This window comes from Folsomia candida, unplaced genomic scaffold (assembly GCF_002217175.1).
Source record: "Folsomia candida strain VU population unplaced genomic scaffold, ASM221717v1 Fcan01_Sc014, whole genome shotgun sequence".
Classification (NCBI taxonomy): Eukaryota; Metazoa; Arthropoda; class Collembola; order Entomobryomorpha; family Isotomidae; genus Folsomia; species Folsomia candida.
Window position 1 is genome coordinate 2,245,672 of NW_019091206.1, and position 16,590 is coordinate 2,262,261.

The following is a 16,590-nucleotide window of genomic DNA, read 5'->3' on the forward strand; positions in this document are numbered from 1 at the left end:
TTTACTCCGATGTCTCAATTCGCCTCAATCTTAAATAAATTCAGCTTGAGATTTTCAAGCTGAAAATAATTTTGCATCTCTATTTATCAAAAAATTTTCAATTACAAAGTGTGAATTTATGACCTTGAGAAATAAACTGTGTTACATTACCCCGACTGAAGAATTCCCTTTAGCTACCTTTTGTCTCAATTTGCCTCAGCTTGAAACAAGACTGACAATTCTGAAGAGACATGTTTTCGAATTTTTGGATTCGCGCCAAAATTCGAAAATTTACAGATTTTTTAAAAACCTAGGTTTTGGCTGAAAATGTTCTAAAATTCGCGCCTCGCGCTCAAATTAGCGCATTATGAAAAATGAAAAAATACGGATATGCTTATTTTTTGTGGTGAACAAAATAAAATTGGTCCCAACCAGATCTGACAAGGGACACTCATGACCTGTCGTTTGAGTCCAGGGTGGCTACTATGTTTTTTAGAATCTGCTAGGACCCCAGATGAAGGATTCATTCATATTTCCGTGTAAAACTCATATTTGGCGTCATGCCGTGGCGCCAAATTCGCCAAATTTGAATGTTTTTATTTTTGAAACCGCCAGAACTTTTGAAATCCTTGACGGATTTTAAAAATTTTTGGCAAAAATCATGACAAGGAGTTAAACTTTCATAATTCCATGAAATTTTTTCCAAAATTATCGCTTTTAACTTTTCGAAAAATTTCGTAATTTTCTTAGAAATGGGGGTTCGTCGAAAAAATGCTAAAAATATCTCAAAAATTAGAAATTTTTTATTTTTATTTTTTTCTCAAAAATTTTGACTTTTGTGGTCATTTTAAGCATAAAATTTTGAAAATCCGACATAAACTACAAAAGTTATGAGGGTTTGAAATTGGTCGAAAATGCAAATTTCTAAGTTTGGCGCCACGCCATGGCGCCAAATATGAGTTTTACACGGAAATATGAATGAATCCTTCATCTGGGGTCCTAGTAGATTCAAAATAACATAGTGGGTACCCTGGACTCAAACGACAGGTCATGAGTGTCCCTTGTGAGTTGTACACGTAAAAGACTTGCATTGAGAGATATTTCAAATTTTGTCCGAGATGATACAAATCCGACACAAAGTAACCCAACTGAGCAGAAATTCAGCAAATTTGCAAACAAATTTTGCACAGATTGGCTCACAAACTATGTAAATAACTACGATCTAATCTCGGGGTAGTTTTTTTTATACAAGATTAAAGTCAGTGACTACATTCACAAGAAATGTTTACGTAAAGCGCTGAAAAAGGTCGTATAAGTAATGGAAATTAGCATATTTATAGTGCATCTAAAGTGACCCTAGTTTTTCATATTCGCCCTTATTAACTGTCGCAACTTTAGTTTTGTGGTCGATACTTTTAAAAAAGAATAAGGGTATTTTATAATGGTATTTTTAGTTAAAAAAGGTGCATATTCTCGTCCAGCCGGAGGTCGGAATGTAAAAACTTCACGAGGTATAGTCAGTCGTTCTTCGTGCATGTATCCAAACAGTGGCCACGGAAGCGTAGGGACAGAGGGGCTAGCACGGTGCATTACACGCCCATGTTCTTCCATCGCCTATCCTACATTGGCAATGTCTACACTCCGCGGCCACTGACCAGCAACACTGACGGACAGTGTTGCTGATCAGTGGCCGCGGAAGGCGTGGGGACATGTGGGGACACTAATACTGCAGGATAAAGGAGGGCGGGAGGTTAAGAAATTAGCGTGGGGACTGAAGGACAAAGTCTACACGGTTCCTTTCTAAACGCCTCCTTTATTTATCCTACCGTGTCCCCCGATGTCCCCACGGCTTACGCGGCCACTGTACATAAATGTAATTCGATACATTTGTTAACTAACCATGAACTTGCATTAAACATTCAACCTTCATTCGACTTTATGAGACACAGAAAATATTCATCCGCCGCCGGACAGACTCAAACTGAATAAAACAAAACGTTTATTTTTTTCTACATTTACAAAATTTTACATAAATTTTCAATTAAAATAATAATTCTGTAGAAATAATGGATACCAACAAAATTGAAAGTTTGATTGTCTCCTTGTTTAAAGTGGATGGCGTAAAATTTGGTAGTTTTACGTTAAAATCCGGCTTAGTTAGTCCGGTTTATTTTGACCTCAGGGTTATCGTTTCTTACCCTGAGATTTTGGTAAGTGTTTATCAATTAAAGTTAAATTTAATTATACTTTTAATATTTAATTGTACTTGAAATTCGATTTGGTACATATTTTGATTAATCAAAAATGAATTAATTAATTAAAAGTGTTTATTAATTAAAGTTAAATATAATTATGTTTTTAATATTTAATTGTACGTAAAATTGGAAGACAGTTAGATTAATTAATAATTAATTAATTACTAGAAAACTGTGAGCGATCTGGTCGGCGAGGAGGTCGCTCGGCATAAAGCGGCCGAAAATGTGGACCTCATTTGTGGCGTTCCTTACACCGCGTTGCCCGTCGCCAGCCTCGTCTCCGTCACGCAAGGCGTCCCAATGGTTTTGAAAAGGTGGAAATATTTTGCACAAATTTTGCCATAAAATGTGATTAAAATTTGTGGAAAAATTAATCTAATAAATCTATTAACGTTGACTCATCGCAAAATAAGCATATTTGTGATCATTTCTCCACTCTGGGAATTTATTTTAAAATTCTGGACGACAAATTTGTAGAGCAGGGAGTTCCTAATTTTTTTAAAATATACAATCCAGATTTTGACCCCTTTTGAAGGAGGAGATCTCAAGTTTAAGAAGCCCTCAGAAAAATTGGAACTCGTCGAAACTGGCTCAAAAAACTCATCGCCATACCATTAATCAACTCACTGACGGCAAATTTGTCGTCCAGATTTTTAAAATAAATTCCCAGAGCCAAGAAGTGATAAAAAAATGTGCTGATTTTGACGATTTTGGTGATGAGTCATCGAGTCCTAAGTCTTACATTAATTATTTTTTCCAGAAATTTTACGAAAATTTTGCATATTTCTAAATAATAAGTTTGTTTTAGGAAAGAGCAGAAAACCTATGGCACCGGAAACCTGGTCGAAGGATCGTTCTCCCCCGGCGATCGTTGCATCCTTATCGAAGACGTCGTCACGAGTGGCGGCTCCGTCGTGGAGACAGCCGACGCTCTGCGCCATATTGGTCTCAAAGTAGACCACGCCATCGTAATTTTGGACCGCTGTCAAGGCGCCGACTTCCACCTGGCTCGAAACGGCGTCGGATTTACCGCCTTAATTCGGATGGAACAGCTGTTGAACGTTTTGCTCGGAAAAGGTCTCATCGATTCCATACCTGTTCACTTTCATTCATCTGACTGATTATGATAGAGAATTATAATGAATGAAAATGAATTTCGTTTGATGTGAATGAAAATGAATTTCCTGTGATTTGAATGAAAATGAATTTCCTGTGATTTGAATGAAAATGAATTTCCTGTGATTTGACTGGAAATGAATTTCCTGTGATGTGAATGAAAATGACTGAAAGATTCCGTCATTTCAGATGAATGACTGTGAATGAAGGGATTTTCACTCATTTCATTTCTCACCCTATGCTTAATACATAGGGCGCAATAAGAAATGAAGTCAAATGAAGTGAAGTGAAATGAAATGAGTTTGAAAGAAAATGAATGAAAATCTCTACTCATAAATCGGGATGAATGAAAAAAAGTTTTTTTGAACAGGTCTCATCGATTCCCGCCAACGCGACCAAGTCGTCACTTTTCTCGCGGAAAATCAACTCTTCGACCCCGCCTTTGCCGACGTCGTGTCGAAGAAGTTCTTGCCACGGGTAAAATGCCCGCTTTCGGTCAAATTGGTGGGAATTATGGAAAAGAAGAGCAGCAATTTGTGCCTCTCGGTGGATCTGGGCGGGTGGGAAGAGGTCCTCGAAGCGGTGGAAGCGGTGGGATCGAAGGTCTGCATGGTAAAGACGCACGTGGACACGATTGGGTTGAAAGGGGTGAAAGTTATTGCGGAATTTTGGGGAAAATTAAAAGGTAGCTATGATTTCAAAAAAATATTCAAAATAAAGCTTAAGTTTTCAAAAAAGTCTTAAAATCCTTAAAAAATGTAGGATTGTAAAGCCAGTTGCAAAAACATGTATTTTAATAAATACGTATTTGTAAAATTATGTAGATTCAGTTGTCAGATGAAGAAAAATGGGTTTGGATATTCTTACAGTGCACAAATTTAGAAAATTGAATTTTATTTTTGAAATAATGCTAATTTTTGGGGTGGTTTAAAAAAAACTCGAAGGGACTGATTTCGAAGTTGGTAAAACGTAATAAAAGCAACGAAAGGATGGTTTGTACGGTAGGACTGGATAACTCATTACCAAAATAGTCAAAATTAGCAGTTTTTAATAATTTCTTAGCTCTGGGAACTTATTTTAAAATTCTGCACGACAAATTTGTAGAGCAGGGAGTGGATTAATGGAATGGCGTTGAGTTTTTTGAGCCAGTTTCGACGAGTTCCAATTTTCCTGAAGGCTTCTTAAACTTGAAATCTCCTTCAAAAAGTGTCAAAATCTGGAGTGTACACTTGTAAAAAATTGGCAACGACCTTTGCTCTATAAATTTATCGTCCAGAATTGTAAGATAAATTCCCAGAAACGGAGAAATGATTAAAAATGTCCTGATTTTGACAAAAATTGAGAAATGCTACGATTTTCTTGTCCATTTATGAAGTTCTGATTTACATGTTAATCCTTAAAGTGATTTAAAACGTACCGATTTCGATTATTTTTGGCGATTAGCATCGATTTCTGCGTTGAATGTGTGCAAAAATTTGTGCAAAAAATTAATAGCTTTTATGTTATTTAGCACTCTCTATCAAGCACGACTTTCTACCGATTTTAATTATTTTGGCGATTAGCATCGATGAATGTGTGCAAAAATTTGTGCAAAAATTAATAGTTTTTATGTTATTTAGCACTCTCTATCAAGCACGACTTTCTGATCATGGAGGACCGAAAATTTGGCGATATTGGATCCACGACTTTAGAACAGTTGAAATCTAAACCGTTCGAGATTTCCAAGTGGGCCGATCTCGTCACGGTGCATGGCATTTCGGGACCCGGCGTTCTCACCGCGATCGAAAAACTCGGACTTGGCGATAAATTCGGGGCCGTTTTAATCGCAGAGATGAGTTCGGAGAATAACATTCCTTCATTATTGCCAGGTTTGATGAAATTGAGTTTTTTTTTGCAAAAAAAAATATTTTTTGTAAGGAAAAGATTCCATAAAAAAATATTTTTAAAATTATCTAATAGAATTTTAAAAAAATTAAAGGTATAAAAAGTTTTCAATAACATCTTAATATTTTGAAAATGATTCCCCAATATTATTTTTAATTCCAATTTTCTTACAATGGGAGTCTGCCCCAGCGGATTCTCTCCAATTTTGGGCAAACTATTGCGAATCCATCACAAATTTAATTAGGATGAAATTTGCAAAAAAAAAACGCGATCTCCCAATGGGCACACTCTAAGAAACCCGGTAACAACGTTATTACCAGGCGGAGTATCTATGTGACTCTACCGCATGGTAATTAATTTATTATTGAGTGGTAGATGTTTTGTTACCGAACCGGTAATAACCCCGATCGCGAAATTTGAAAATATTACCAGTTGGTAACTAATTTTCTACCACTCAATAATAAATTAATTACCATGCGGTAGAGTCACATAGATACTCCGCCTGGTAATAACTTACCGGGTTTCTTAGAGTGCACGTTTGGCCGAGATATTTGCATCCGAAGAGAAGAAAATGCGTCCAAAAGTCGACAAAGTTTACACTTTCCGAATTAACTGCGCGTTTTCTCCTCTCGGGATGCAAATATCTCTGCCAAACGTGCCCATTGGGAGATCGTGTCTTTTGCAAATTTCATACTAATTAAATTTATGATAGATTCGCAGTAGTTTGCCAAAAATTAGAGAGCATACGCTGGGACAGAACCCCATTGTAAGAAAATTGGAATTAAAAATAATATTGGGGAATCATTTTCAAAATATTAAGATGGTATTAACAACTTTTCATACCTTTAATTTTTTTAAATTCTGTTACATAATTTTAAAAATAATTTGTTTATGGAATCTTTTCCAGACAAATTTTTGTTTCTCATTTCTCGCGTCTTTTGCAAATTTCATCCTATTTAAATTTGTGATGGATGGACACTAATTTGCTCAAAATCGAAGACCTCCATTTTATGGAAGGGTCGAATTTTTCGGGAAACAGACTATCCGTCTATTTTTTTTTACTTAATTTTCATAATTTTGGAAACAAATTGACTCACAATAACTCGGTAGTCGAATTGTATAGTATAAAACTAAAAAAACTGATGAAAACCCGTTAATTTTAACAGAATACAAGAACCTGATCTACAAAATGGCGGAGGGTGAGTATTCCCCCCTCGTGGCTGGATTCGTATCACAGGCACGACCACTGGCAGGAAATTCGACCCCATACGCCCTCCAATTCACGCCGGGCGTCTCTCTTAATTCTGGAACTGGGGGTGATGGACTCGGACAGGTTTACAATTCCGTGGAGAATGGTAGGGGTCTAATTTTGATTTATATGCCATGTCCTGGCCAAATTTTACAAATTTGAAATTTGTTAGTTCGAAATTTGCAAATTTTATAAGATGCAGAACTATATTTCCAAATTAAATTAGTAAAATTCTTGTACTATTTGTTAAATTTAAATAGTACAATTACACGAGGTTTTACAAATTTGAAATTTTCAAATTTTTTAAGATGCAGAGCTATGTTTAGAAATAAAATTTGTAAAATTCTTGTATTATTTGTAAAATTGAGTACAATTAGACAAAGTTTTGCAAATTTGAAGTTTATAAATTAGAAATTTGCAAAGTTTTCAAAATGCAGAGCTATATTTTCGAATTAAATTTGTAACTTTCTTTTGTATTATTTATTTGTAAAGGTTAGTCTAATTGTATATACAATTAGACAAAATTTGAAATTTATAAGTTAGAAATTTGCAAATTTTACAAGTTGCAGGGTTATATTTTCAAATTAAATTTGTAAAATTCTTGTAATATTTGTAAAAATTGATGTCAATTATTAATTTTCAGCCGTTCTTCTCCGTGGAGCGGACGTGATCATTGTGGGGCGTGGAATTCTCGCCCAACCGAAAGCAGAATGGACCCAGGTCGCGGAACAGTTTCGAACAAGGGGCTGGGCCGCATTTAAAGAAAGGATTTCTTCCACTTTTGATTAAAAATATGCAATATTTTTCAGAAAATTTTGTCTTCCCATTAAAAAAATATTTGATAAATATTCCTTCCTTCACGTTTTTTAACAAAATATTCCTTCCCATTTTTTAACAAAATATTCCTTCCCATTTTTTGATAAATATTCCTTCCAAGCGTTTAAAAATATGTACCCCATTTTTTTAAATATGTATTCTTCCCACTTTTTACACTCTACTTTTCATATTTTTTTATAATTAAATACAATTGTGTAACCATTCCATAATATTACAAAGGAACTAACAGATTTGAATTTGAATTAGAAATCGTGTAACTTTTGTAATTTCAATAATTTGCACACATCTGCTTAAACATTGTTACTTTACATCAGATCCACTCTCATTTTTTGCAAACTTTTTGCATCCCTCCAAACATTTGTAAACCACGCATTCTTTACATTGTATGTGTAGAACATTTTATTTAAGGGACCCTTGCAGGAAAGAACAAATGAAGAAAAAATAGCGAAAGTTGTCACTTTTACATGAGCATCTAATCTGCACCACACCACCACCATCATCACTGCAAAATATTTAGACGGCGTGGTGTCGTGATCACATTTGTAGTTAAGTCGACTATTTTATAACTGGTGGTTGATATCAGTATCATTAAGCCACGTTATAATTAAATACATATATTTCTTCGCCTTGATGATCACCTTGTACGTAAAAAAAATCGTGAATCGTTCTTCTTCTTCTTCGTCTTGTTGTGCACTACATTCTAGAGATTGAGATTGCCATAAATAAACTAGACCATAAATATTATCAGATTTGCTGACATAGCAAAAAAGAAATATTTGCAATAAATCTGCCAACTGGAGTATGTAAGTAAGATTATACATATATACATTTCTGAGTCAGTATTTCATACGTATGTAAGCAATCTGCTCCAGTTAATTATTTACATGGATGGGTGGATCGTTAAGCTATCCGGTATTATTTAGCAGGAGTAGTCAATAATAAGACCTCACTTTTTAAGCTGCTCAAGTTTCGTCCATAAAATTAATCACGGTACTTTATTTTGTTTATCAGTGAAGTGACGGACGGGTTGTAATCTTGTTTAAGAAGAAGTGAAATCCAACACGACTTTATGTTTAGTTAATCCTCTTGACACGCAGTATTGGCTGGCTTCTTATCGCAAGTCCGGTTCAATATTTGCTGCTACCTGATATCTTCACTCGAACGGATAAATTATTTTCCACTGGAACCCAATCAAACCACGGAAAGTTCCCAAAGTTGAGTTAAAACAAGGTAAATCTTGATTGTGTCATTTTCTGGGATTTTTCTCCGCGATATTTTTGCGAATAATTTGCATAGGTGAGTGAGATTAATATGGTTTTAAAAGATTAAAATTGGGTGTATTTTATTCTAAATTTCTTATCGTTTATCGTCAGACGAATAAGAAAATGATTTATTAGCAAACTTAAAATCATGTAACTTTTGATGATGACATTTTGTGGGATTTTTCTCTGCAATATTTTTTGCGAATAATTTGCATACATAGGTAAGATTATGGTTTAAAAGCAGTTATATGTAAATATGTAAGATTATCTGTAAAGTTGTATGTATTTTTACTCTAAATTTCTTACCAGACGGAACAAAAATGACGGAAAAATCTGGTAAAAAAGTGGACTTTTTACCAAACTCGCTTCCCAACTCTGCAGGAAATTATTGGCGTTTACGAGAAGAAGATAATAATCAACCTCTTCCAGCAGGATTGCATAATAATTCGCATCAAAACAAAGACCAAGCTGGGAAGAAAGCCGTCCTTCTCATGCATCCCAACCCGAACCAGAAGTACTTTAAGAGGAGAGATTTCCTCGATAAGGATAAGAGCAATGGGGGCAACTTCTTCCGGTACAGGATTCGCGAACCGTTATCCCCATTTCGTGGTCTGGCCATGATCACGTTTTGGGTCTGTTTTGGTCTCATACTTTTTTGCCTGGGAGGACTCGTCGTCACCCTGGTCTACGTCGGAATGACATCGCCAACGTCAACGTCAACTGGGGACGATAATCCCCACTCGTATTTTAATTTGAGAAATAGTACATCGATAATTTTAAGGGTGCTGTTCGCAAAGCATTAATTACTCGATAGTTAATTAATTATCTCTTAATTAGTGGTTATTTTATACATTTATGAACAAAATCCTGTCAAAATTCATGAATATTCAGTGAAATCTTATGCATACGAACCCGAACCAGAAGTACTTTAAGAGGAGAGATTTCATAGATAAGGAAAAGAGTAATGCAACGGCGGGGGGATTATTGGGGAGACGGGGGAATTTTTTCCGGTACAGATTCGCGAACCCTTATCACCATTCCGTGGTCTGGCCATGATCACGTTTTGGGTCTGTTTTGGTCTCATACTTTTTTGTCTGGGAGGACTCGTCGTCACGCTGATTTATGTCGGAATGACATCCCCAGCGTCTACGTCAACTGGGAATGATAATCCACATTCGTATTTTAATTTGAGAAATAGTACATCGATAATTTTAAAGGTGCTGTTCGCAAAGCACTGACTCCTGGACAGTTAATTAGTAGTTATTTTATACATAATATTTTGGACAAAATGCTGCCCAAATTTGATTAGTATTCAGTGAAGAAACTTACGCCTCATTATTGGTGTCATGATTTATTGTAGAAATTTTATCGTCATTTGGTGATCACGTTTTGGCTCTGTTTTGTTCTCATCCTTTTTTCTCTTGGGGGTCTCGTCATCGCTCTGGAGTGACATCGTCAGAGTCAACGGGGGATGAAATTCCCCACTCGTACTTTACTCTGAACTCTGAACATATCGATAATTTTAAATGTGCTGTTTGCAAAGCACCAATTTCTTTATGGTTAACTAACTGTCTCTTAATGATGTAGTAATTGTTCATTATTTTATGCCATAAGTAGTGATTGTTTAGTGAAACTGACGCCTCATTACTAGTGTCATGACCTTTAATTTATGTACATTACTCACCAAATGCACGTGATTTTAAACGTGCCATTTACAAAACAAAGATAATTACTTAACAGTGAATTGTCTCTTAATTAGTAGTTGTTTTACACATTTATGGACAAAATCCTGCCCAAATTGCATAAGTAACTAATGATTATTTAATGAAACTGATGCCACATAATTTACACGAGGCACTAATTTAAATATGTTACACATGTTACATACGTTCCAAAATGTATAAAAAAATCATGTATGTACATTATGCATTTATATTTACGAATGTACGTCAGCAGTGGTCCACTTTTCGGGCGAATTTAAATTTCTAGGTTTACTTCCTTACTCGTATGAATTGTAAATTGTTTCATGATTCTCATTCATACGGTGACATTTATATTTATAACTCGTGTACAAAATAAGTAATAAAATTTGTAATAGTAAAAAAATCGACTAAATCCTCCTGTATTACGTAGAACCATTGGTACTTTGTCTCATGGAGTCTGTCCCAAAAATGTACACATGCCTCTAATCAATAAATATCTGCTTGTGGTTTTTGGTTAAGTAATTTTTGCAACAAACTCGACTTAATATTTTATCAGAGTGTAGCAAAATGTTTTTGGTTTTTAGTTAGTTACCATTCGCACCTTTGGCTGACATCATCTATTTTACATTATCATACATAGTGCTGCTGCACCTTATCATCCACGTCTACCCATCGGAATGCAGGCTGCATCCCAGGTATGCTAATAATATTATAGCTGATATAAGTAAGAAGAGGCAACCAATACGTATGCAGAGCATGAAATTATTGGCATAACGAGTTATCAGCATGCATTATACGTTACGCCTCTACATACAAATGTACAATTACATACATACATACGTGTTGCTTGCACTTGTCGTAACAATATTTATGTATCATCAATTCTCCTGCACAGCGAATGTTATTACTTATTCAGTTAGTTAGTTAGTTAGCTTATTTATTTACCAAGTAAGAAGTTACATATGTACGAGAGGAGGTGAAAAAAGCTAAGAATTGACTGGTCATATTTGGTCTGGGGTCGTTATAGTTAGTGAATGTTTACTAACAAGTTTACATATACGCGTTATTATTATGGGAGAGAAGTTAAGTTAATAGAATACGACAACACGCTGTTTAGGTTAGGTAGTCAATTTCTACGCACATTGTTGAACAATTAGTGAAACACCTGCTGAGATAAAGTCGTTTTTTTTAAAGTTTCCAGAAATTTATTGTGACAAAGTCGTGTAAGAAAAGTTTTCAGGAGATTATTGTGCCAAATTCGTTGTAAAACAATTTTCAGGAAATTCTAGTGACCAAGTTGTTTAAGAAGAAAAAGTTTTCAGGAACTTATTGTGACAAAGTCGTTTAAGAAAAATTTCAGGAACTTATTGTGCCATAGTCATTTTTAAAAAACTCCTAGAAAATTATACTTATAAAATCATTTAAAAGAAGTTTTCAGGAAATTATAGTGCCAAAGTCGTTTTAAGAATGCACATTATTGAACAATTAGTGTGACACCTGTTGTGACAAAGCCGTTTAAGAAAGTCTTCAGAAACTTTTGTGACAAATTCGGTTTAAAATAAGTTTCTAGGAACTTATTTAGTGTGAAATTAAGTCTGAAAAATATTATGGCTTCGTCCAGCAGCAGTAAAGCCAAGTCGATGTCGATCCCCCGGACGCGTGGGACGTCGGCATCCCCGTCTAATCATCAATTCGTATACGCTTCGGACAGAAAGGCGAGAACGCTGGGGGCGAAGAGCGTCCTCAAATCGTCGGGGTCCGGTATCGAGGAAGCGTCCATCGATAATGGGACGACGAATGCGAAAAATGCGGCTCGCGAAGCGGACAGATTGAACAATATTTTGGGAAATTTGAGCATAAAGTGAGTCTTTATTATTAGATTGAAGATAAACCGTTAACCGTTGTCACTGTGTACAGCCCCTAGCAGAGTCCGTTCTCTGTGGGGATGAGACAACTTGCTACGAAATTATGGCAAGAAGTCGCCATGTGAGGCTGAAAAGCAGAGAAATCTGAGTCCTGGCGATGTAAAACTGTCACATTTTAACATTTTAACATTTTAACACTTTGAGAAATATTTTTGGAAAGATTTTTTTTTGGTAAAAATCAACCTGAAAATTTAAAAAATAAAATTAACTCAGAAGCTCTGCAGGTTAAAAAGTTGGTGAAAATCGCAATTTGATTGAGATAGTCTAAAAAAATTGGGATTTAAACTTTTATCTTCGAAAAATTTTTAATGTGCTACAGTGTAAATTTTGCTTGTTTTAAATAATTAATGAAGAATTAAAAATATTTAAAATAGAGATGAAAAACTTTTAAAATTTTCAGAAATCAAGCATTATTTTTAAATATTTTTTAATAATTGGAGTAAAGTTCTTTTAATTTCGTGATTTTTAAGCTCTCTTGTACAGATTTATCACGTAAAATATTTAAGACTATTTCATTTTATTTTTAATATTAATTAAGAAATATTCAAGATAAATTTTAGTTTTCAAAATTTTTTTTAAATTGTAAGATTTTAAAGTCAGTTACAAAAATAAGAATTACGCACAATTAGATTCAGATGACAAATCGAACAAACGGGGTTTCACTGAAACCGTTTTAAACGTTGAATAAATGTAGAATATTGAATTTTATTTTTGAACTAAGCAAATTTTTTGTTTGATTTTTCTCAAAAATGTCGAAGGGACTTATTTCGAAAATTGGTAACACGTGATAAGAGCATGAAATGAATGGTTTGTAACGTAGGAGTCAATGACTCGTAACCAAAATCGTTAAAATTAACAAATTTTTAATAATTTCTCTCCTCTGGGAATTTATTTTAAAATTCTGGACAAATTTTTAGTCAGTGAGCTGATTGATGGAATGGCGGTGAGTTTTTTTGCAAGTTTCGATGAGTTCCAATTTTTCCGAAGGCTTCTTATACTTGAAATCTCCTCCTTCAAAAAGTGCCAAAATCTGGAGTTAGGGAATTCAAAACCGGACCCTTTTCTGAAAACCGGTTTTCGGTTTTTCCGGTTTTCCACCCACCAAAACCGGTGAAAAACCGGTTTTTCACCGTTTTTTTAAAATAATATTTTGTGCACTAGAGGGGTAGAAAAGTTAAATATGTGGGTATCGTAGGTTTAACAGCCCTAACTGTAAGAACAATGGCTTAACGTAAAGATGCACGAAAAACGTCAACTAATTAAAGAATTTACCTTCTCTAATTCTTTGAGGAAATAAATATGCCAACTTAATGGATTATCTGTTAACGTAATATTTAAGATGCCAATTAATTGTAAATATGTAACCGAAGCCTAGTTTTATTCTAAAAATTATAGGAAAGCACTATCCACTTCGATATGTAATCCAGAAGAAAATACTAGATTTGTAGGAAATGAGATAAAAAATAGACCAGTGTGTCATCTTTAAGATTTTACCCATTTGCAAGGTTGAATATTTTTAGTGAATGCCTACACAAGCAACCTTACTGTGACATATGCCTTGGATTTCGACCCGAGAAATTTGTGTCTGGATTGGACAAGATAAGCATTTTCTTAAATGCACAAGTCGGACCGCACATAGATACGTACATATTTACACATGTATGACTTCAAAATACGTATTCATAAAATTTTCAGCCAAAACTTAAAGCTGTTAAAATGCTATAATTTCAGGTTTTTGCACGGGTTTCTAGGTTAGAACCACATTCGAAATTTATTCGAAAATATAATTTATGCAAATAGAAATTTGAAGTTCCGAGTATTAATTTATGAATGAAACACGGAAGAGGTTACAAACTGGTTATCACAATGGGATACGAACCCACGACCACGACCGAATAGTTTATGTAGTTTTTCAAATTCGTTGCTTTTAATTTTGTTGATTATTTTTGAAACTTTTTAAATTGTGTGAATTCAAAAAAATAGCAAAATTCTGTTAAAAATTATCAAATGGTTTTGCAAAATAATTACAGGCCTTCATTTTAAGCATGAATGTTATTTATTTTGTTTAAATAGCTTCAAAATTCGAAAAATGATAGCGTTTAAAAATTTTAAATTTTGGCGAAAATCCGGTTTTCAGATTTGCCAAAACCGGTTTTCGGTTTCACCGAAAACCGGTTTTTCTCCGGTTTTTCCGGTTTTGAAAAACCGGTGTTGAATCCCCTATCTGGAGTATATATTTTTTTAAAAATTGACAACGATCTGCTCTACAAAATTTGCCGTCCAGAATTTTAAAATAAATTCTCAGAGCGGAGAGATGATTAAATTGTTTTGATTTTAACAATTTTAGAGATAAGTCTTTGAGTCCCACACTAAATTAAAATTTTCGTTAATTTAATTAACCAATTTTACAAAATTGTAGCATTTAAAATCCGATCTTAACTATTTTGCCGAATCGGTAATATAGTTTTTACTTGATAGATTGCTTAGTTATCTTATGTTGACAGATGTGTTAATTCCGTAATTAAAAAAAGCATATTTATTCAAGAATTTAAACGTTAGATAATTCTTGAGAAAACGAAAAATCTAGACGAGTCGTTTTTTGACGATGATGAAATTATTTCTCATGCATAAAAAAATGGGAATTTAGAATTTAAAAATTAAATATATGCTGATTTTAATGTGTATATTGTTTTTAGTTGGCAACGTCTATTACAGCTGTGCAAATTTATTCTCCAGAATTTTAAGATAAATTCCCAGAGGGGAGAAATGATTAAAAATGTGCTGATTTTGATGTGCATAAAAAAAACTTGACAAAAAACTCTGAACGACAAATCTGTGGACGTTGCCAATTTAAAAAAAATATGCACTCCAGATTTTGACCGTTTTTGAAGGAGGAAATCTCAAGTTTAAAACGCCTTCAGAAAAATTGGAACTCGTCGAAACTGGCTCAAACAACTCAACGCCATTCCATCAATCAACTCACTGACGGCAAATTTGTCGTCCTGAATTTTAAAATAAGTTCCCAGAGGCGAGAAATGATTAAAAATGTGCTGATTTTGATATGCATATTTTTTAAATTGAAAATGTCTACAACTCTACAAATTTATTGTCCACAATTTTAAAATAAATTTCCAGAGTCCAGAAATGCGTAAAAACGTGGTGATCTTGATGTGTATATTTTTTTTAATTGACAGCTCCACAAATTTATTGCCCAGAATTTTAGAATAAATTCCCAGAGGCGAAAAATGATTAAAAATGTCCTGATTTTGATGATGATTCATTCGAGTCCTACATACTTAATTAATTAATTAGGCTACATTTAATTAATTAATTATTAATTAATTAGGTTATATTTTATTAATTAAGTATTAATTAATTAGGCTATATTTAATTAATTAGCTATTAATTAATTATTAAAAATAATTATTAATTAATAATTAATTATTAAAAATAATTATTAATTAATTATTAATTAATTAACAATTAATTAATTACTTAATTTTTTCGTACCGACACCCAGGTTCAAGTGCTGCACGTTCACGTATAAGGACGCGCACTTGTTAGCGGTGAAGAAAACGAAGGAAAAATCGACTTGGAAGAAATGGAAAGCGAATTCGAAAACGACGCTGAAACGCTTCGGCGAAGTGCTTGGCGTGGAAGAGAGCGAGTTCAAGAGCTGTATTTACATCCCAAAAAGTGAAGAGGATCAAGTTCAGCAGTTCGTACGGAAGAATTTTTCAGATTCGAGAATTAAGTAGGTTTTTATTGTATTTTATTTTATTTTTCAGTCGGGATGAAAAAAATGCATGTTTTTTTGGTATGATTTAGGTTTGAAAGCTGTCGATTTGTGAAACGAGGAAGCACATTTTTTGAAAAGGTGGCACAAAGGTTGAGAGGTGTTTTTGGGATTATTTTTGAGCTTACGTATCCAGACAGTGAGTTTTCATAAATTTATACACTAAAAAATCTAGATTTTTATTTAAAAAAACTGTAGATTTTTATTTAAAAATCCAGGTTTTATTAAAAATAATCCAGACTTTTATTTTAAAATTTTGATTTTTATTAAGAAATCCTGGCTTTATTAAATTAATCCTGATTTTTATTAAGAAATCCTGATTTTTATTTAAAAACTCTAAACTTTTCACAGGTTCGGCAGTCGTGGAAGAGTACAATTTTCGCCTAAAGGACATTTCCGTAATTACGACGTACGTCCAGGAACGCATAGTGGAAAAGGGATGATAATCAGAATTGTAATTTAAATATTTAAAATTTAATTAACGGTTAATACTTTTTGTCACTTTTTAAGTTTTTTAAAATGGCTGATATAGATTATTAAATAATAAACTTTTTGGTTTGATAAACGTAAAGATTTCAAAATTC

At 33.8% G+C, this 16,590-nt stretch overlaps 2 protein-coding genes across 4 annotated transcripts; both read left to right on the forward strand.

The window, feature by feature from the left end:
- Positions 1 to 1,889: 1,889 nt before the first annotated feature.
- On the forward strand, positions 1,890 to 7,331 carry LOC110855899 (uridine 5'-monophosphate synthase). The gene is made up of 7 exons (XM_022104307.2): positions 1,890 to 2,189; positions 2,403 to 2,548; positions 3,043 to 3,311; positions 3,721 to 4,035; positions 4,970 to 5,218; positions 6,401 to 6,589; positions 7,127 to 7,331. The coding sequence occupies exons 1-7, from the start codon at positions 2,046 to 2,048 to the stop codon at positions 7,270 to 7,272; spliced, it is 1,458 nt and encodes a 485-aa protein (XP_021959999.1). The 5' UTR covers positions 1,890 to 2,045; the 3' UTR covers positions 7,273 to 7,331.
- An 872-nt stretch (positions 7,332 to 8,203) lies between these two features.
- On the forward strand, positions 8,204 to 16,577 carry LOC110855976. 3 transcript variants are annotated; one of them, XR_004836165.1, is made up of 6 exons: positions 8,204 to 8,616; positions 8,694 to 8,803; positions 8,892 to 10,980; positions 15,731 to 15,964; positions 16,039 to 16,145; positions 16,358 to 16,577. XR_004836165.1 is itself a non-coding variant. In XM_035856632.1 (5 exons), the coding sequence occupies exons 2-5, from the start codon at positions 11,926 to 11,928 to the stop codon at positions 16,447 to 16,449; spliced, it is 654 nt and encodes a 217-aa protein (XP_035712525.1). In that variant the 5' UTR covers positions 10,863 to 10,980; positions 11,907 to 11,925; the 3' UTR covers positions 16,450 to 16,577. The 3 variants fall into 3 exon arrangements, 2 of the variants coding, with proteins under 2 accessions (XP_035712525.1, XP_021960108.1); XM_035856632.1 differs by lacking the exons at positions 8,204 to 8,616; positions 8,694 to 8,803 and adding an exon at positions 11,907 to 12,146 and having other exon boundaries at positions 10,863 to 10,980; XM_022104416.2 differs by lacking the exons at positions 8,204 to 8,616; positions 8,694 to 8,803; positions 8,892 to 10,980 and adding an exon at positions 11,191 to 12,146.
- The last annotated feature ends 13 nt before the right edge of the window (positions 16,578 to 16,590 follow it).

Excerpts from the sequence above, each read along its gene's own strand:
- LOC110855976 (XM_022104416.2), top strand. The coding sequence starts at position 11,893 with ATGGCTTCGTCCAGCAGCAGTAAAGCCAAGTCGATGTCGATCCCCCGG. Across the intron at positions 12,147-15,730 it reads TTGGGAAATTTGAGCATAAA|GTTCAAGTGCTGCACGTTCA; the intron begins GTGAGTCTTTAT and ends ACCGACACCCAG. Across the intron at positions 15,965-16,038 it reads TTTTCAGATTCGAGAATTAA|GTTTGAAAGCTGTCGATTTG; the intron begins GTAGGTTTTTAT and ends GGTATGATTTAG.
- LOC110855899 (XM_022104307.2), top strand. The coding sequence starts at position 2,046 with ATGGATACCAACAAAATTGAAAGTTTGATTGTCTCCTTGTTTAAAGTG. Across the intron at positions 2,549-3,042 it reads GTCCCAATGGTTTTGAAAAG|GAAAGAGCAGAAAACCTATG; the intron begins GTGGAAATATTT and ends AGTTTGTTTTAG. Across the intron at positions 6,590-7,126 it reads TTACAATTCCGTGGAGAATG|CCGTTCTTCTCCGTGGAGCG; the intron begins GTAGGGGTCTAA and ends ATTAATTTTCAG.